At 42.1% G+C, this 21,987-nt stretch overlaps 1 protein-coding gene across 2 annotated transcripts in view; it reads right to left on the bottom strand.

The window, feature by feature from the left end:
• Window positions 1-21,987, bottom strand: part of LOC307269558 (glucosidase 2 subunit beta-like) — a 159,413-nt gene that overhangs the window by 54,414 nt on the left and 83,012 nt on the right. For both annotated transcript variants that reach the window (XM_080052538.1, XM_080052539.1), the window contains one exon: window positions 2,788-2,857. In XM_080052538.1, coding sequence (XP_079908664.1) covers window positions 2,788-2,857 — 70 coding nt within the window. The remainder of the gene's footprint in view (window positions 1-2,787; window positions 2,858-21,987) is intronic.

The following is a 21,987-nucleotide window of genomic DNA, read 5'->3' as shown; positions in this document are numbered from 1 at the left end:
AATAAATATATTAGGTCACATGCACACTCTATGCAGCTTTTTCAAATCATTTTGAATTAAGGTTTAAAGGTGGAGTCAACGATTCTGGAGAACACTTGTGGTCAAAATCACTTTTTTCAAGATCAGAGAATATCTCTTCACGATATGCTACCTGTCCATACTGTGTGTGCACTGAAGAAAAATAATCTGATGTTTGTACACAGTATAGGCTCTGTAAACGGGTATGTAAACAATAACCGTAGCTTGCGACATGCCTATTTACAGAGCCTAGGCTGTGTATTAACACTGAATTAACACAGACAGGCAGCAGATGGTGAGGAGATATTCACTGATTTTGACTAAAAAGTGATTTTGAAAACACAGCAAGCATTTTCCAGAATTTCTCTGGAACTCCACCGCCCGCCTACGTACTTCCGCTCAATTGTCATTTCCCTTCAGTACCAGTCTGGGTCTGTGGTATATTCGGGGGTTTTCGCCGCCACATGTTTGGCGGTCTAATCAGCGAACAGAGGTCGTGCACCTGTTTCAGTTGTAGTCAGAAGAAGACCAGGAAGACCATGGAGAAGGATGCGAGCGAGCTAGGATGCGAGCGAAGCTATTCGGTCTGTTGTGTCAACGCTGCCGAATATCGAGAAATTAAAGCCGGAGCAAGAACAAGCTTTGCTGAGTTTTGTTGGTGGCCATGATGTTGTGGCACTTCTCCCCACGAGTTCGGGAAAAGTTAGATTTTTTTGGTTTTTCCGTGGTTTCCGGCCGGTCCGGGCGCATGACGTACGTCACGACCAAACGCTATGCGATTGGTGGGCAGATCCAGAGTGGCACTGGGCAGATCCATTAGTTTAACACCCGCAAGTGAGTTAACCTTTGTCAATTGAGCGATTCCAGACCTTCATTACAAATTAAATTAAGTACGATGGTCTGGTAGGACCAGGCTACCTTTAACTGAGATGTGACACCAAACAAGATCTTAGACAATTAGCAGTTACATCCGAAGGCATGACACTCAAACACAGACAGAAATGACACAAGTGGTATAGTTTTAACAAAGTAATGATCTCATATGTAAAGGAAAATGTTTTCAACTTAATAAGACAGTAATTATTTTAGTGTTGTTTGAATCCAGGCCAGCTGTTTCGCGGCCCGACAAGGTGCTTTAATAACTTCTAGATGACTCCTACCTGTGCTGACAATGTAGCTTTATTTTTTCTCGCCGCTTTCAGTGACTGACTTCTTGGGTAGTGTGCTGATGAGGTGGCCCTTTATAGACCCTTATTTGAGCTTGTGAGGGCTGCTTTCCTTTACTAATTGCAAATAAGGGAACTGAGCCCTATCTCTAACGGTGCACAGGCCCTTATTTCCATATTCATGAGCCAGAATTGCTAATGGAGCTAACAAATGTTTAGGGAGGGTGATTGTTTCGCTTGTGGTTGATAAGGTAGGGTGGACTCAGGGTCAGAAAAGCAACGTAAGTTGCCTAACTTTGTGTGCATGGGTTTCGGTTCGGGGCAGGGGTCATAAAATGCATGCACAGAGCGAATTTCTGTAGAAATTGCTGTTCGACTACATCATAAGGAAGAGATTCCTAATTCAAAATGATATGAAGACACAAATGCATGCTTATATCTGCATAGTCAGGACAAGGAGTGTTGTTTCTCCAACAGGCAGTAAAGGTGAAGTCAGCAATTCTGGAGAACGCCTGTTGACAAAATCTCTTTTTGAGTCTACAGTTTTCTATAATTGTGTGGATAATGTGAGAAATATTCATAAATAAGAACTTTTTGTCAAAATCACTGAATATCTCTTCAGTCTTGTACCAGTGTGCACTGAAAGAAATCTGGTGTAAATACACAGCTTAGGCTCTGTAAATGGGTATACACACAAAGGTTATGTTAACAAAGGGGCAGAGCGTAGCTAGCTAGCAACATGCCCGTTTACAGTCTACAGAGTCTAGGCTGTGTATTAACAATGGATTTCAATTTACGGACAGGTAGCGGATCATGAGGAGATATTCACTGATTTTGACAAAAAGGGATTTTGACAACAAGCGCTCCAGAATTGCTGACTGCACCTTGAGCCAGCTCCCTTTTCCTCTTTTCCTCCTTCACACATTCATTTGTTTAGGGTGGAAAGAATATTGACCTTTTTGGTGACTGCAATCTCTATCATTGTCTCTCCTTTTCCCACTACAGTAATGAACAACTTGTTGGCCTGAGGGCTACTTTAGCCACCTATCAGCTACCGATAGCTTTGTGAAAACTTCTGAGGGGGAGCAGAAGCAACTAACAAGAACTCTCAAACCAAATTCACTCAGGTTTTGGTTTGGTATTTATCAGGAAGAGAATGCTACACAATCAACTTAATGTCTTTACATTAGTATACTGTATGTTGAGGCTGACGCATTATCTGGATGGATATGTTAGTAAGGGACTCATTTGTTGTGAGAGATCTTTTTTCCCATGAATACAAAAATAATTGCAGTGCCCGCAACATTAATTTGCAGGTTCTGTCTTTTACAAATGTTGTGAAGAAATTTAGATAATCTTCTGCTCAAAAGTATGTTGGAATAAGCCAATACCCACCAGAGCACGCTAGGCAACCAATAGTGTTTGTTTATCTTCAATACAATTAGCCTAAGGTATTACACAGTGCAAATTCATTATTGTACCTAACTACTTTAGCACAGAAGGACTGAGAGAAAAACGTCCTTACAACGTGCAAAATGGTAAGCATTTAGCCCAAAAAAAAAGCTGAGCTTTTGCTTTTATTGCTATGTTTTTCCTCCCTTACCTTATTTCCATGTTGACTGTCTCGTAGGCTTCTTCTACCTTCTTCAGATTGGAAGCCTCCCACTCTGCAGCTACAGACAAAACAAAAGGTCAGACAAATTAAAAATGCACAATTGTCACATCTCAAGACGTGTTGCCAAACAGTGGGCTCTTAATATAGGCTGTTATCATCAGTATGTTTACATGCCTTGTTTTTGCTGCTCGCTAACGGTTAGCAGATTGTTAAAGTGTGTGCTTAAAGTGTGCAAATTGCCACCAAGCCCCAACCACAGCGAGTTCTACCAGCATCCAATGCGGAAGTGACAAACATTTCAGTTCACCGAGTGGCCACTAAGAGGTGGTACCAAAACAGAGCCATTTCTCCTTGACTCCCATGTTAAATAGGCCATTTTCACAGCATTTTTAAACCTATTTACTGCCTGGTCCAAAAAAACATTCTCTTTTTGTTTAGGATATCTCCATGACAATCATATCAATGCCCTTTTTCAGTATAAGGAAATTAGGCGGAGTAAAAATATGACAAGATGGCGACGTGCATAGGCCAGAGCGATTGGATGCAGTTGAATTAACTAAGGTCAGCCCGGATGCTACATCTATTTAATTTACCATCTATGATTGCCACCTATCTTAGTGGAGTTGGAAATGCTTTGGTCAATAGATCGATTCCTCATCTGTTCTTGTATACTAGGACAAGGACAGCAGTCTTAATTAAATGGCCTAATGGAGCAATAGCCATAGCTCAACTTTACTGTGCATGTAAACCTACTCAGTAGTGTCTTCCATTGCAGGGTTACACATGAACAAAGGGGCTGAAAACCTGTAGGGAGAGAAAATGGCAGAAAAAAGAAGTGAAGAAAAGGCGGAAAAGCCTCTGGATTAATTGTCCAGTGCTGATGGACCGGGGGATTTACTGGGTTTCTGGAACGGTACAGGTTCATCTCTGTCGTTGGGGAAAAGGATCGCCAGGGCCCCGGCGCCGTGGCAACCAAAAGGAATGGGTAGTATGCTGCGAGGACTGTGTGGGAAGCTGTCACAGCCCTGGCCTGAATACCAATTAGTATGTTCCTTGCATGTGGTCTCAGCTGGTTGCCCATAAAGATACCCCCACACCCCCTACACACACACACACACACACACACACACACACAATTCCCCTGGAACCTATTTCTTGCCCAGCCTATAGTAGTACAGATGTGGTGTGTCCGAGGGGCAAGCTGTGATTTTCCAAAGCTGTAATGGCTACTTCTATACGCCAAGAGGGGGGAGATCTGCCCCCTACCCAACCCCCGATCCACAGAAATCACAATAATACACACAAGGTCTATTACATTCTGTCAGATTTTCTCTCTCTCTATCTCTCTCTCTCTCTCTCTCTCTCTCTCTCTCTCTGACACACACACACACCAATGCAGGCCAGGCAAAGTAAGGCATTTTGGGGCCAAAAATTGAAATAATTGTAAAAGTTTTTTTTTCAGCTCAGATATTTTTAATTTTTTTATGCTTTATTGATAGTGTAGAGACAGAGGTGAAATGGGGCAAGGGCGCCCCCTGCTCAGATAATTTATATGAGGTGTCCAGAACAACATACTAAAAGTCCTAAGAAATCCTATTTGAGGAAATATGTTTAATTCTCATAAATCCGAGATGTGTGCCAATAAGGCGAGACAACAATACCCAATGGGGCTATGTTTTTCCTTTACTCCTATCAAAATTAAACTTTACACAATGAAAGTGTCCAATAAAATGAACTGTTTTTGTATAACAAGTTTCTTTGAAAATTAATTTTAATATGCAAATGAGCTATACACTAATCAAATATAGGCTACCCAAAATATATCCGCATAGGCTTGTAATACAAAAAAAGTTACTTTTCAAGTATACTTTTACTATGTAAAGTTGTATTGTGGTAGGAGTAAAGGAAAAAAGTAAGCCTATTTGGGTTTATTTTGGCCATGTACGATTAGTGTATAGCTCATTTGCATATTAAAATTAATTTTCAAAGAAACTTGTTATACAAAAACAGTTCATTTTCATGGATACTTTCATTGTGTAAAGTTTCATTTTGATAGGAGTAAAGGAAAAAAATAGCCTTGTTGTCTCGCCTTATTGGCACACATCTCGGATTGATGAGAATTAAACATATTTCCTCAACTAGGATTTCTTAGGACTTTTAGTATGTTGTTCTGGACACCTCATAGAAATGATCTGAGCTGAAAACAATTATTTTACAATTTATTCTATGAAAAACGCTATTTTGCCTGGACTAATGGTCAGGCTCAGCAACAAGAAAAGGAGACACAAAATCCCAAGTGGGTTGACCTCTGCGCCTTTGCAGCAGGCTAGTGGTCTATGGAAAAAGTGGTGAAGGTACGTGGGCAGCCAGGCGTACTGAGGTACCCAGAGCATCTCCAATGGCCCCTGCACCAGTCAGGCCCGTTGTTGTACAGCTTCATGCTTACGGGAAGACTTCAACGATTAGTCGACCATACGGTCATTAAATGTCACTGCAACACAATCGCAGCAAGCATAAATGAACTGTGGCTGCGGTTTTGTATGTAATTGAGCCACATCCTTTGTAAGTGTGCACATAAAAACCTAAATCACCATAATTGCTCACTTCAACACACACTATATTTATTGCCATAGGAACAAGTGTTTACTGAAAAAAAATTCACTACATTCTCTACATTTAGGGACAATAAAAAACACTTTGCTTTCAGCACAGGACGCTATAAAGAGGATTTATTTGTTTTTAAATGACGGAGGAAGTGTACAAAAATAGAAGAGGTATACACACTGTACATGCCATCTCCTGTGCATACATACCTTGAGCCGGAGACCAGGGATTGCTCTGTTTACATGCGAATGGATCAATATTTAAGGCAATTTTCTCGAGCTGCTCTAAGAAAAGAATCCTGCGAGTTGTTGGGATGTGCGCCACCGCGATGCATAGCACAGCAGGGGCAACGCAAAGAGGCCACCCCGTGAACCCGACACTTACACAAGCAACAGACACATATCGCTACTTTACTTCATGTAGGAGTTTGCTTTGTTGTCTGTAAAAGCCTGCTATTCAAAATAAAGACGGTGTGCCCGGATCATCCGCATTGGTTCCTATTCCCTGTCTTCCATAGCTAGGAAATGCACCAATCCCACTTTTTTTCAGCTCCGATACGATACCAGTGTTGAATTAATCAACTGTATGCCACGCCGTGTGGATGGAATAGACTGGGGTTATTCCTTTGCACAAAGCAGCATCTGGTTTTGCCTTAGTAATGTAATATTTGGTCAAACTAAATGTAACAAATGAACACAAGTATAAATGTACTGAATAACTTGAACAAAATATCCTTAACAGAAATCAAAATTATTTTTAAACATTTGGTGCAAATCCAAAATAAAATTTAAATGTAAAAACTGAGACGGATAGACTTTTAACATGGGTTAATGCAGTGGTTCTCAATTATTTTCTGTCATGCCCCCCCTAGGGGACCAAAATTTTTTCGCGCCCCCCCCCCTAAATTGAAATACGTTTGAGAACCTGCTAATATTTATTTATTCATCTGTACAAAACCACTGTATGAGTTTCTGGCACGAGCATTCTGCATACAATCACCTTATTATCGAATTAGATAACAAAAATTAGCTTAGATAACTTCTGCAGCAAAATAAATTCAAAGTTCAGTTTATTAGCTCAATTTGTAACATTTAAACAAGACTGCTCAGTCTGTGTGAATCTCAGGACAGAGAAACAAGAGCAAATGATTCACTGAGGTTTGCATTTCATTCAAAACATTTTTAAACTGTAAAGATAGTTAAGGTGGTGTTTTTTATTATTATAGGCCAATATGCCTTCTGTGATGCGATAACCAATAATTCATTAATGTTATTATTACTCTACTCTAGTGTGTGTATGAATGGGTGAATGTGGTAAGAAATGTAAAGCGCTTTGGGGCTGAGAAAATCGGCTAGAAGGCGCTATATAAGTCAAGTCCATTTACCATTTCACATTGCGCTTGCTAGCACTTTAAAAAAATAAAAAAATAAAATAAAAAATAAAAATGTTTGGTCAGTTGGAAATCAAGGCAGCCCGCGCCCACCCCTGACAAATCACGGCGCCCCCCCCAGGGGGGCGCGCCCCACCATTTGAGAAGCACTGGGTTAATGCATTTCTCCTGAGTTATAACTCTTTGCTTGGTTTATTGTTAAAACCATTAAAATTGCACTGCGCATTCTGTGTGTGCTGCCGTACCATGACATGTAATTGAAGTGAATAGATCGGTTCAATGGATCGGCCCCCTTTGTCACCGATACCCAATCTAGCTATTTTGTCAATATTGGGGCTGATACCACATATCAATATTTGATCGGTGCATCCCTATTTATAACCTCATCTTATTCATAGCCATATCATCCACATACATTTTCTTTCTCATTTTTACATTCTTTGCACCTTCAATATTTTCAGCTTGAGTTCCTCTGAGTGTTTCTGCCACCCTCTCTCTCTCTCTCTCCTCAACTGACAAACTTGTTGTGACTGTAGAGAGGGGGGTGGGTAGAGCTCAAATATAGGTGGGGGGTCCCTGTAATGAAATGTTCATGGCAGATTTTAACAATGAACAAGAGGCCTTTAAGATGTAGTCAGCATGGCTGGCAATAGCAGTATAGCCACCTGCTAGCATCCAACATTACCATTAACATTAATAACCTACAGAATAGGTCTAAGAATGATTATGGGAAGTTCAGTTGATGTACTAGCATTGGATTATTGCAAAAAAAATTATATTGAGAAAATGGCCTTTAAGATAGTTGTATTGGAGAAATATATAGATACACAAACAAGGTTTAGTCAAATAAACACATGTATGTTTATTTTGGACCTTGTACACTCACCGGCCACTTTATTAGGTACAGCGGTTCATTTTCTTGTTAACACACATAACTAATCAGCCAATCACATGTCAGCAACTCAATGCATTTAGGCATGTAGACCTGGACGGGACAACTTATTGAAGTTAAAACCGAGCAACAGAATGGGGAAGAAAGAGGGTTTAAGTGACTTTGAACATGGCAATGTTGAGGGTGCCAGAAGGGCTGGTATGAGTATTTCAGAAACTGCTGATCTAATGGGAGTTTCACTCTAAACCATCTCTAGGGTTTACAGAGAATGGTCCGAAAAAGAAAAAATATCCAGTGAGCGGCATTTGTGTGGACGTAAAACGCCTTGTTGAAGTCAAAGGTCAATGGAGGATGGGCATACTGGTTTGAGATGATAGAAAGACAACAGTAACTCAAATAACCACTCACTTACAACCAGGTTATGCCATCTCTGAACGCAAAACACAACCAACCTTGAAGAAGATGGGCTACAGCAACAGAAGACCCCACCGGGTGCCACTCCTGTCAGCTAAAAACAGGCAAATGAGGCTACAATTCTCACAGGATCACCAATATTGGACAATAGAAGATTGAAAAATCATGCCTGGTCTGATGAGTCTCGATTTCAGTTGTGACATTCAGATGGCAGGTTCAGAATTTGGCGTAAACAACATGAAAGAATGCCGTGTACCATCAACCATGCCATGTTCCACTTTAATCCCCTTTCTTCCCCATTCTGATGCCCGGTTTGACTTCAGTACATTGTCTTGACCACGTCTAAATGCATAAATGCATTAAATTGCTGCCATGTGATTGGCTGATTAGCTTTTTGTTTTTATAAGCCATTGAACAGGTGTACCTAATAAAGTGGCCGGTGAGTGTATTTATACTAGTATGAGAGAAGACGTGTCTCAAAACTGACAAGTGCTTGAAAGAAACAATGTTTTTGCCTGCCGTTTTTTTGCAAACCTTAAAAGAAGCTGTGTTAACAAAAATGCAATGAAGAAAAGGTAACTGGAGACATGTTACTTGATAAACAAAAAATAACACTGTTTGCATTCATGTTGAAATACTAAGATGAGAAATTAAACATGTATTTTAAGAGCTAAATTAAATCCAGTTACACTTCCATTTCCTTTTTATTTTTTTTTATTTTATCAAACCAAATCTCCACAGATGATTGTGTAGCAGAGGCTGCTGAGAGAGGAGAGGAGGTCAATCTCGCCCCCTGCATAACTGTTGTGTTGGAGTGTCTGATTATATTAAGGTTGAGTGAATAACAGGAGCTGGCAGAAATAGCATCATGTTTTTCAACTATCAGTACATTTCGTAGCCCTGAGACTGACTCAGTTTGTATTCATTCTCCCACACATTCTCCGGCAACTCTCTTTTTATCCACCGCGGTTGAGGGACAGACGTCGCACCTGAACGACGCGCGGAAATGACGAATGGGTCCATTCACTGCTCAGCTGCCAGTGTTGAGAACAAATAAAGGGATTTGATGATTAGAACACTGTGAGACGATTTAATGAAAGTGGAACACTTACTGCACGTGTAGGCTCCTATTGTGTTTCCCCTTCACTAGTTTCAATAGTCAAGAACAAATATTTGGATTTGATACATTCCCTTAAAAAAACAACTATAATGTGTGTTTCATCACAACCGAATCCAAGCGTCATAAATGACACATTGTTGTTTTAGTGTACGGAACAATAACTAGAGCTTCATATTTCAGATATGAGAGCTTTTCATTTGAACTTTCGCCAAGAAAGAAAATTAGAATGTATATGAAAATGTCATGCTATTCAATAAAGAAATGCATTGTCTTGTCTTCTCTCCAGTTTCAACCAAAATGTGGGCCATTGATTGTTAAAACTTGTTGAGATAAAGAGGTGTTGGCATGCAACTACTACAACAATATACTGGCCACGTAATAGCTGCAAAGTGTGTGTAAATGCCGCAGTCAGACTCAATTGGCCATATTAGCATCATGATGCGTAATCACTATTTAACATTTAAACAGAGAAGGGGGGCCCAATGAGCAGAATAAACAGTCTGTGTGGAGTGAGTTCACTCTTCAACAACTGGGTGCTGTTTATGAATATGTATGATGTAACAAAGGCCTAGGAGCTGACCTACTTCTGTGTCTCCTCTGCTCATGACTTGGTCCCCTTCCGGGGTAACGCTGTCGTCTTGCAACATACTGTAATAGCAGGAAGGATGCATCTCTCATGTACAAATCAACATGCTTCCTTTTGATGGTTTAGAAAGTGATGATCACCGTCTGCTGAGGGAGCGTGCACAGTAGGTGGCTGTGCGGCTGTGTAGGAACAAGTTAGGAATTCAATTGATGCGTATTGAAGGGGATTCTTAACAAGTGCATATCCTTTCTGCTTGCCTAAACGTGGATGTTAGGATCAAAGACGTCCTTTTACACTGGTTCTAAGGGAGTCGCGCTAAAAAAACACAAAAAAAAACACTAATGTTTAAATGTGTCCTCAAGCAGTCGTGTGGTATTAATAAATGGAGAGGCAGTTCTAATACAATGAAATGTGTGATGGACAAGTACGAACAGACTAAAAGAGAGTTCTCAACATAACTGGGGCTGCACACTGGAGAGTACTCGTCTGCGGCGTCTTATAAAATATCTTTATCTGGGAATGTCTTGGTACGCTGCCAAACACTGTTAGCTTCAGGAGCTGGGAAAGAGAAAAGAAAAAAATAAACTATTTCAGACAACATAAAAGAGACTGAGAGCTGGCAGCCGCTCAAATCAGACTTCTAGCATTTGATAAGTCAAAATGGGCTCATTGCGGTGTGTGCCTCCAATGGTTGCAATCCAATACCTCCCTGTGGCTATCCAAACACGCGAACGAGGGGTGAGAAGCAAATCGTTTCAACCTCTCGACGGCTTGATGGAAGAAGATGGGGGAATGTGCTGGTCGCTCGTTCTATAGCAAAAACAGAAGCTTCCCCACCAGCCTCCTCTCTCGACTCTCCCTCTGCTCCTTCTGTCCAACTAGCATTGAAGGTGAGCGCAATTATATCTCAAGGACGTGGCGCTCCCAGCCAGAGCTCAGAGGTCTCACCCAGCACCACGTTAATGGCAAACTCCTCCTGCTTAACAGTTCACATCTAATTTGGAAAGTGCTGAACAGGGCCTTTAATTAACATCAGCCCTCACCAAGGTTTGTAACCTGCCAGAGCACCGATGCTGGGTCTCTCTCTCTCACTCGCTCGCGCGCGCGCACGCACGCACGCACGCACGCACGCACGCACGCACGCACGCACGCACGCACGCACGCACGCACGCACGCACGCACGCACGCACGCACGCACGCACGCACGCACGCACGCACGCACGCACGCACGCACGCACGCACGCACGCACGCACGCACACACACACACACACACAAAGCTCCATGTGCCAATTCATTTGTTGAGCACCGAGATGCATCGTCTTAGAAAAGCTCGGCGGTCCCTGGGATGTGAGCTGAGGGACACGCTGAAGCATTAGTACGAGGGAGACATAGAGGTGTGGGAGTGGAATTTATATAGGAGAGCAAAGAAGTCGTGCCAACATTTCTAAGACAAGATGCTTGTTAGATAAGCAATACTGTAGAGGAGTAATGTGTAAGATGGCTGCATACTTATAGCATCTGAAATGTTTGGCTCAAGGTTGTTTTCTTCTCTGTTCAAACAGAAGTGAAAGTGGTTAAATATGGATAAGTAAAGTGAAAACATGTATTAACCATTAAAGGTGGAGGGGGTATGTTATTAGCTCTGGGAGGGGGGGGGCGCCTTGTGTTTACATACAAGAGCCTAGGCTTTGTATTAACCCTGGACTTTAGCGTGCACACAGTACGGACAGGTGGCGGATCGTGAGGAGATATTCACTGATTTTGACAAGTTTTTCTCCAGAATCGCTGACAACCTCTACCTGTAACTTCACCTCGCCAATTATAATGAAGACAAACCACAGTATGCTGATGTGGCGTGTGCGCTGCCTAGCAGACTAACAGCATTAAATGTGGCCGACAGAAATTGGAGTGAACCACTAACACTGGCACTGCAGTGACACTATTCCTACTGCAGCGCGCCGTGAGTCACCGATATACAGAACAGGGAAGATTCTCATGTCAGGGAAATGGCACTGTGTCTGCACAAAGATACAACCCGTAAGCTAGAGCAGTTACAAATCGGCTTCCTGACACACATTTTAACTGGCAGGATATGAGCTGGATATATTTATATAAAAGAAAAGGTTGCTCCGGAGTGGCAGTTAGCAGCCTATAATCTGTGGCAGACACTGCTTGCCCTGAGTTTCTAGTGGGCAGCTCAGAAGCGCACCATGGCCTAAACCAGCCACGTTAGCACTGTGTAGCCTATAGCATGCTCTCTGCTAGAAACAGATGAGGCAGCAACAAAGGACCAGGCCCAACACAAAGGGAACACAGTCAGCTGTAGCTCAGCAAAGACACACTGAAATTGGACCAGTGATGATAGCACCACGGACAGCGCCAGCCTGCCACATTCAAGTCAGCACCATGGAGAGCGCTTTGCTGAGCAGGCAGCGAGGAAAAGAGATGACACAGGAAAGGCTGGGGCTAGGAGCTCACTGTGCTGCAAATCCCCAAACACAACAATACCAATGGAAGGGTTCAAGGCAGTTCAATACATGCTGGCTCAATTGCTAGTGGTTGTTTTGGCCTTGAGAATTTCTCCTCAAGGTCCATTACCTCCGTACTGTGAAAGAGCAAAGTGTTTGTTTGCTCTTTCACTGTTTAGAACACTTAGAAAGGTGAACTGGTTAACCTCAAAATTATAATTTTATTGAGTGTGTTTTAAATATTATTAATGTTAAAGTGTGATTTAAAATATTGGTTAAGCTAAAAACCTGGAGCATTGGTCGACCCTGGTATAGAGAAAGGAGTATTTTACTTACAAGTGTGGTACCTACTCAAAAATGCTAGTTAATGAACAGAATTTCATATTCAAGCTAAAAGAGGTAAAAGGCTACTTGCTTGAATTGTATTTAAAATTATATTTTCTTTTAAGTTGTTTTTGTGCACTGATGGAGTTTTTTATATATACAGTATATATACAGTATTTGAACATAACAGAAAATGTGTTTGTGTGGAACCTCAAGTGAGAAGAAACCCCTAAGAGAAAATATGTTCATAAAACAACACAGAAAAATACATCAGAAAATTATAATTGATTTTGTTATTCATTTTACTTGGCTGTCATTTTACTAAAGTGTATAGGCATTTAAGATATAAACATACATAGTAACCTTATCTAATATAACACTCCCAGTGGCAGCAAGAGCTTACATGTAGCCATCATTTCTGGTTATATCACGAGAACAGAGCCAACAATAGAAATCCATCCCCGTATGTCTCCGTACAGGAATTTATTTCTGTAGACACCAATGCACTCTAAGCGGTGCTACACTAATGTCCCTCCAAATGGGGGGGGGGGGGGGGGGGGGGCTTTTTACAAGACATGTCAGACAAATGAGAGAATTGGAAGGAAAGAGAAAGAGACAAAACATGCAGATGCGCACCGCACAGACATGCTGACACACATACTACTGCGCAGTGAGACAACAACAAAGGAAGCCAGTGACAAAGGTGGATGTAGAACAACAGAAAGTAAGGGGGAAGGGAGAGGCTGTGCATGTGTGTGTGTGTGTGTGTGTGTGTGTTACTGTCAGTAGTTGTTGGACCAAAGCGAACATCATTGACTGTCTGAGGTAAGCAGCTCCCAGCACGGCGAGGGCGCTGCTGAGCAGCACTGACCTCAACCAGCTCCATGCCCCTGAAGGAAGGGGGTTGGTGGAGACACGCATGGTGACCTATGGTGTTCCCACGGGCAACAGCTCTTTGTGAACATGCTTTATATAGGGATATACAGTATGTGTCTGTGTGTGTGTGGGGTGGTGTACATATATAAAGAATCCACACACACACACCCACCCACCCACACACACACACACCCACACACACACACACACACACACACACACACACACACACACACACACACACACACACACACACACACACACACACACACACACACACACACACACACACACACACACACACACACACACACACACACACACACACACACACACACACACTTGTGTTGTCCTGACATCTCCACATTGCATCAGTCTAATCGGGGGGAAAGAGGGAGAGGGGAGAACGACAAGTGTGAGTCAAGTCATCACGCTACGGCTGGCGATATACTCCAGGATAGCTCACACTGACCCTGCAGCGCAGCTCTTTATAGCAGCTAGCTTGATAGCGCGAACACGTGCACACACACACACACACGCGCGCGCGCGCGCGCACACACTCATGCCGACAATGACAGGATGATGGCAATGCACCTGTATTTGGACCAACAAGTCGCCATACATTTGAAGCAGATTTGGATCGCTAGTATTTCCCAGCTTTTATGGACCATACTGTGAAAATATCAATCAGTTTTGTTTAGTCCAATAGTATTCCTACTGTACTGTAGATATGCAAAGTACAGTCCTTTTAAAAGTGTTTAAACTTAACTATTCTATCTTTATTCCTCAAAGGAGGCTTTTCAATTTTTTCACACCCCTCTTCAAGACAGACCCATCTGCCTCATTTACTTTTACAACCATCCTCGGTCCCTACTGGGATGAGCGTGTTACCTCCCTCTCTCCCTGGCAGTGTCACAATTATGATCAAAAGCGGTCTGCGTGTGCACGCGCCTGTGTGTGTGTTTGTGTGCGTCAGGAGGAACAAGTGTGGACAAAACAAACGGTGAAGCCAACACCAAACCCTCTTGTGTCAGTTAATTATTTTTCAGCGCTCCAGATGCTGCCGCTGACTGAATACACAGCTTACCATTTTGCTCAGGGCAATGCTTTGGGAAAGGCACGCCGGCTCCTTTAAATAATACTAGAACCAAAGGGCTACCAACAGTGATACAGCAGCCGCAGCCTGATGGCAATTATTTAGACGTCCACTTGCTAATTATAATACAGGATGACAGGTGCCCGGAACAATTTGAGCGCAAACTGCCTGTGAGCTTCTGCGTGTGGTTGCCTCTGCTTATGGTTGGAAGATAAAGATAGCCGAGCCAACGTCTCGTCAACCACACGTCGCTTTAACTTCTCAGCCGGGCTCAGCTGCACTTGATTCTTTCTGATGAGCATGTTGTTACTGAGATGCAGCGTGTTGGTGGTTGCGCCAGTTATCTGAAGCTAATTGTAACAGACCCCCAGAAGCTATGAAGGGGATGGGAAAGGCTATTAAGGTTCCTATCCAAATGACCAAACAAGGCAACACCTTCTATAAAGGCCAGGGTTTTTCTCTTGTAATCAGCTATCCTGAGGCCTTATGGACTGGAGAGGATGGGGCACAGGGGGTTTGTGGCTGGACCGTGGTAGATGAAGAGTCAATAGCGTTAGCATCTCTCGTTGAATGTAACTCGAAATTATCATTCCATTATCAGAACAGTTGCAACTTCAAGGTGGAGTCAGCGATTCTGGGGAAAGCTTGTTTTCCAAATGACTTTTTTGTCAAAATCAGTGAATATCTCCTCACTATCTGTTACCTGTCTGTACTGTGAGTGTGCTGAAAAAAATCCAATGCAATGTTAATATGATACGGTATGCTGCCTGTACGTTCTGAGTGTGCTGAAAAAAATCTAATGTTAATACACAGCCCAGGCTCTGTACACTGGTAAAGAAGGGGTATGTAAACAAAGGGGGCCCAACGTAGCTAGCAATATGGCTGTTTACAGACCTTAGGCTCAGGCTGAGATTTTTTCAGAGCATGCACACAGTATTGACAGGTGGCCGATTGTGAGGAGATATTCACTGATTTTGACAACAAGCTTTCTCTAGAATTGCTGACTCCACCTTTAATGTTTTGTTAATGAGCTACTTGTTACACCTCTACTACTGATCCATGTACCTTTTATTTTTAGGATCAAGTCAAATAATCAATATCAACGAAAGTGGCCATAAAAAATAAAAAAATAAAATTTGTCTCATGTTTGAACTATATATATATATTAGAGGTGGGCATAGATTAATTTTTTTAATCTAGATTAATCTAGATTAATTTTGGAATTAATCTAGATGAATCTAGATTAAAATGGCTCATTTGAATTCATTCATAATATGTGTGTGCTCCCTAAATAATGACTCAAAGTAAGTCTTTGAGAACGTGTTTCTCAAGCCAGGTGGCGCATCAGACCAGGGGCTCATCTCCTGTTTCCAACATGCATCACAAACTGCTTGAGGAAGCTGTTCTACTATGATAATTGGTGATGAAAATAAATAATGTTCAACAAGATGTTACTTAGTAACGCGTTACCGGCATCGGACCTCTTTTTTCAGTAACAAGTAATCTAACGCGTTACTATCTCCAAACCAGTAATCAGATTAAAGTTACTCATCAAAGTCACTGTGCGTTACTTTTTCTGTAATTTTCCTTAATGAAACATTTTACATAACTGCACAAATGACTGCGATTGCGATTTTATGTAAATAAATGTGCACGCATGTGTCTCTAAACGCTCCAACTGCTCCAACCGCTCCTCTCGTCTTTTTGGTAGCGCCCCTCGTCTCTGTCATGCAGCGTGTGTGTGTGCGCCTGTGTCTGTGTCTGTGTCTGTGTGTGTGTGTGCAGCAGCATTACGGCCGAACTGTGGCGCAAAACAAAGTTTCCCCCCCGATGAAATATAGCGTCTGCTATGGGGATATTTAGGATTCGGGTACGGTGACGTTGACGTTGAAGAGATAGAAGTGTTTAAAACTTGGAAACTTATAGTCACGTGGCGACCGGTGGCCACACACACCCACCCTGCGTTCCAATACCCGATTGTGTCGTGGGCAAGTGATGGAGAGAGAGAGCGGCGGGTGTGTGAGAGAATAAAGGCTCCTCAAGTGTCAACAACGGCCCCCGGCTATTATTATCTCCCCTGAGCCGAACAGGAGGTGGAATAAGAGATTAACGGCGATATTTTTTTTATCGCCGATAAGAGTCTGACGTTAACGCAGCACGTTAACGCCGATAACGGCCCACCACTAATTAAAACTAATCTTTGACCCTTTTATCTTGCATCTTTGCATTACTTTTGTTTTCTTAAAAGTCCTTATATAATCAATCCAATCACATGTGCTGTCTAATCATATCCCAAAATAAGTTTTACTGCCACACACACACACACACACACACACACACACACACACACACACACACACACACACACACACACACACACACACACACACACACACACACACACACACACACACACACACACACACACACACACACACACACACACACACACACACACACACACACACACACAGCTATCCACTCTATGAGCTGAGGGGAGAGATTGAGGTGTGTGTGTGTGTGTGTGTGTGTGTAAAGGGTATATCCAATCACTGAAATCAAGGCAGTTGACTGGTGAATAATGAATATAAATTGAATGCTCACTGGGATAGTGAGCCGATGCACAGCTGTTGACGTGATGGGGTGATTGTGGGGTGTGTTTATACACACTTAAGATAGGACTTTATTACTGTCTGTCCGTCATTTTGTTATTGCTTCAGTGTGTGTGTGTGTGTGTGTGTGTGTGTGTGTGTGTGTGTGTGTGTGTGTGTGTGTGTGTGTGTGTGTGTGTGTGTGTGTGTGTGTGTGTGTGTACGTGTGTCTGTATGTGTACATGCGTGTGCTCATCTGTGTCTGTGAATGAGGCCTATTGACATCCTCTACTGTGACCCTCTGACTCCTGACAACTCCAATCAGTAAGATGAGTGGGAGGCGAAGGGAGGGGGTGTGAGCGAACAGCGAACGGTTGCGATGAGTATGTGCGTGTGTCTGAAAGGACTGTGCGTGTGTGTGTGTGTGTGTGTGTGTGTGTGTGTGTGTGTGTGTGTGTGTGTGTGTGTGTGTGTGTGTGTGTGTGTGTGGAAGGGAGAGACAGAGAGGTCTGCACGCAAATTGTTGCCATCCACGAACAAATGTTCAGCAGAGGCAAGAAAGCGTTTTTTTTTTTTTTTTTTTGACTTAATAAGACATGTTGTTACAGTTGCATCAACAGCATTATTGACAGCTTTAGTTTTATTAGAAATATCATAAAATCCTTGTGTGTATTAAACGGTTATCTTCTCACGATGCGCACCTGTCTGTGCTGTGTGTACATGCTGAAAGAATATCTGCTGTTAATAAGTAACCTAGGCTCTGTCGACGGGCATGTAAACAAAGGGTATTTAAACAAAGGGGGCCCACTGTAACTAGCAAAATGCCAGAACATTTTTGAGTGCACTCAGTACATACAGGTAGCAGATTGTGAGGAGATATTCACTGACTTTGACAAAAAATGATTTTGACAACAATCTGATTCCGCCTTTAACACATTTTTATCAAAAGGAAAATTGAAATCAGTTTGAACATTGTTTCAGGTTTCCACCTCAACTATTAAAACATTTATAAAAAAAAAAGATAAATTATGCTAATTGCAGGCAGAGTCACTGGCTCTGAGTGCAACATCATACAACAGTCACCTTCTATTAAGCTGGCAATTATCTATTAGCACCATTGCCTGCACTGTGGCTTGTGAGAGTCACATGTCAAACAGTGTAACCTTCCATTTTCTATCAACAAGGTCCAAATTTAGATTCCACATTAGACACAAGGCGCTGGTGTGATTGAGAGAGGGGGAGGCCGTTGCACTTTGCTTAAGACAGGCACAAAGATGGTTTTTATTTTGCGCTCAAGACGAGAGCAAACCGACACTGCTCCCGCACACGTAATTGTAATTTTTAACACACACCTAAAAAAAAGAAGAAGAAAAATTCCCCTATAGCCAGTTGAGCCACGTGGAGAATCCCCGCTCTTGTTATCCCACGTAGGAGTTATGTAAACAGAATGCATGGCTAGAAAGACCATTCAAACATTTCACTTTTAACCTGTGTTGAGTTCAAAGTATGGAGGTGATCACAACATGTTAATTAGGATAAAGTTAGCCCTTTGAAAGTGGATCATTCAAATCATCAGTTGTTATTGTCAGTCAATGTGCATTATAATTAAACAGTTTAGAGGTTCAGTATATTACAGCATGTCTTGATGGTCAGGAATCCCAGCGTTAATCTACGGGAGACTGTACAGCAATGCTTTCACCTACATGCTAACTGTTGCTAATAACATGCTTATGTGTTTGCGTGTATACTGTTTACCATATTTACTGTCTTAGCTTAGCATGTTATCATGCTAACATTCAATAATTATCATTATACACAAGGTACGACTGAGGCTCATGGGAAGTAGCAAAGAACAAAGGAAATATTGGGCTTGAATATGGCAAACATCATAGTTAATATTATTCATACTGAGTAGAACAGGAATGTCTGCCATCAATACATCTGAAAACACTATTGGCAATGATGGCTTATGGGGGGAAACTTATTTGGTTCATCCTCTGGAACAATCCAATGCATCATAAATTCATGTTTGAGATATTTCCCTTGATAAGTGAAAACACTGACCTGTATTTGGTGCTAAATGAAAAGTCAAGGGATCACCAAATCCCATTAAAATGATCGTTAAGGCCTTAATCAGAGCCATGTGCATGCATGAACTCCATTGGATCAAGTGCATTTCATGCAGAATGGTATTCACACGTATGGATAAGTTTTCAATTTAGGGCAATGAACAAATGCACATTGCACCATGCGTCCTTAACTGCCTATAGAAAGAGGGACAAGTTAGCATGCTTGCTGAGCACCAAAAAAAGCTGGTCATCCATACAGAGTAATGATTGAAAGAGGCAAAACTAGGGTGATTTTGATTTATGGCTTATCTGGGCTCTCAGTTTCATAAGGCTGTAACTGCAATTTCATTTCAGAAAGTAGTTTGTTACCCACAAGGAGCCCTGTAAAAACCTATGCTTCGTGCAATGATATAATGGGTAGGTATGTAGGTAGACTTGTTTCACATTTCTATATGGGTGAAATTGAAGTGTGTCGAGAGGTTTCATATATATTCCAGTCGCATGACATATCAGCCAATGATGTGGCTTTCCATTGTTTACAACCAAACAGGGAAAGTATCTCTTGTTTTCTGCCAGCAGTCCCGGGGCTTTCATGCTCTTTCATGGGCATGTAAAAAAAGCGTCACATTATAAATTCCCTGGTCTATTATTACCTTTGCTGTAATGACACATCCCACACAGCCAGTGCCAACGAGCTCCTACTTGGGAACCGGCCCAAGGCACTACGTCACAGCTTACTAACTGCATTGTAGTGATTGAAATCTGAAAAACGAGTGCAAGACCTCATTTTTCTTTTTTTGCTCTGTATGTCACCCTCCCCTCTGCCACGGTTCTGCTCATTCACTCACTTTCATGCTCTCTATCTTCAGCTCTCTTATGCTTAGGAGTTCAAGGGCCACTCTGAGGTCATCCATGGCTTCAAGAACCCACTGAACATCATGAATTACAAACTTAACAATGTGATTCTCAAGCACACAATTGTCTTGAAGAATGACACTTTAAAAAGTTGAAGCTGCAGTGGCCTATACCAATATGGTACGAGCAGACTGTTAAGAGATGTGTAAAAAATCCCGGTGGTTACAGAGAGAAGTTAAAGGTAACACAGGACTTTCAAAAGTAGTTACATTGTAATGTGATTTAAAACATTTCATTAAAATAGACCCATTTGTAAAATGTTTCCATACCGTTTTATATTATTTGTTATTCCCCAACCACTGCTACACAATCTAGTAAATCCTGTGCTCATTTCTCATTAATATGGATGTAAGAACATGTTTTGAAATATAATGTGCTGCCGTATCCCCATGGTGCAGGTGCAAGCGGTCACTTTTAATGTGAAGTAATCAAGTCCCAGCTCTGAGCATGGGAGAATATTTAGCCACTCAACACGCACACACACCCACACACACACACACCCACACCCACACCCACACACACACACACACACAAACACATCTGAAAGACAACAGCATAAACTGCACAGATATGATTGACTTCCCTAATCCAATTACGTTAAGAAACCGTTGTTCATTTAAGATGTACATTAAGCTCCAATTTGAAGAATATTTTCGTATTAGCAGACGGCAACAAACAGACTAATTATTGTGTCTGGTGATTTGTGTTTCATAACATGATTCTTGAGCTGTCAATCAAGCTCCACTCCTGGATGGAGGGATGCACGATCGCCGTCAATCCCTACGACTCCAAACATGCCAATCGGAGGGGGGGGGGGGGCAGCTCTTCATGTAAAGTGTGCATAGAATGTGCATATCGGTACATTGAGCTTGCTTACATTTGTTTATCTATCGTTGTATTTAACAGCCCTGACATTTACTAAAATGGATTTCCTTCACAGCCTTGCATGTGTTTGAACATACAACGGCAATGACTCTGTAATCCCATTTTAATTAGAAAAGACGTAGCGGGCATGGTAAGCTCAGGCGCTCTATTCCCCGCAGCGATGCCACACTGGCAAGGAATCAATCACCAAGGCACCGGTTGCCAGGGCAACGGACGGGGGGACTTCTGCACTAAAGTGGTAAATGATTGCCGGTGTAAGTCATTGGCGGATGTGAGGAGTTTTTATCTATCTCTCTGTCTCTCTCAGCCCCCCTCCCTCCCCCACCTCTCGTTGCATATCCAGAGAGTTAATTAAAAGCAGCCGACATGAAATAAATCTAAATCTGAGTAGAAATGAAACATACAGTACAAATTGAATTCCCACGTCAAGGGGTTTGAGGTTGGGCGGATAGGTGGGGGGATAGCAGATAAGCTGTAGGATGTGTGAGGAGGCAGGTGAATCCCATTCGGTCCTCTGCATATTTTTGCTGCATCCTTTCGCATTCATGCAATGCTTAATTTATTTTAATTTAGTAAAGCGATTATTTTAGGCATGAGGCAGACATGTGTAATTGCTAAGAGTAATTTTACCTTAGCAAAGCAAATTTCAGACTAGGGTTGTGCCGATTGGCGAGGAGATGGTCTATGAAGAGCGAGGTCTTACACTCATATTACAGCAGTGTGTCACCAAACTGAAGCCAAAGTGAAACCTAAACAACCTGACCTCTTAAGGTGGTCTGATCTTAAGTTGGAGCAGCCAAATAGAAATTAATAAATATTCTTACTTTTAACACAATAAATGTGTTTGTTGATTTTCGTCAGTACAGTGGCCATTTTGCAAGTGCTGAACAAAATTGCAGTTGCTTAAGATATAACGGAATCGGTGTAATTAGAAATGATCACAAGATCACCGGGACT

This window comes from Ammodytes marinus, assembly GCF_949987685.1.
Source record: "Ammodytes marinus genome assembly, chromosome: 23".
Classification (NCBI taxonomy): domain Eukaryota; kingdom Metazoa; phylum Chordata; class Actinopteri; order Uranoscopiformes; family Ammodytidae; genus Ammodytes; species Ammodytes marinus.
The sequence above is the reverse complement of the archived record's forward strand: the minus strand, read 5'-3'. Positions and strand labels throughout refer to the sequence as shown.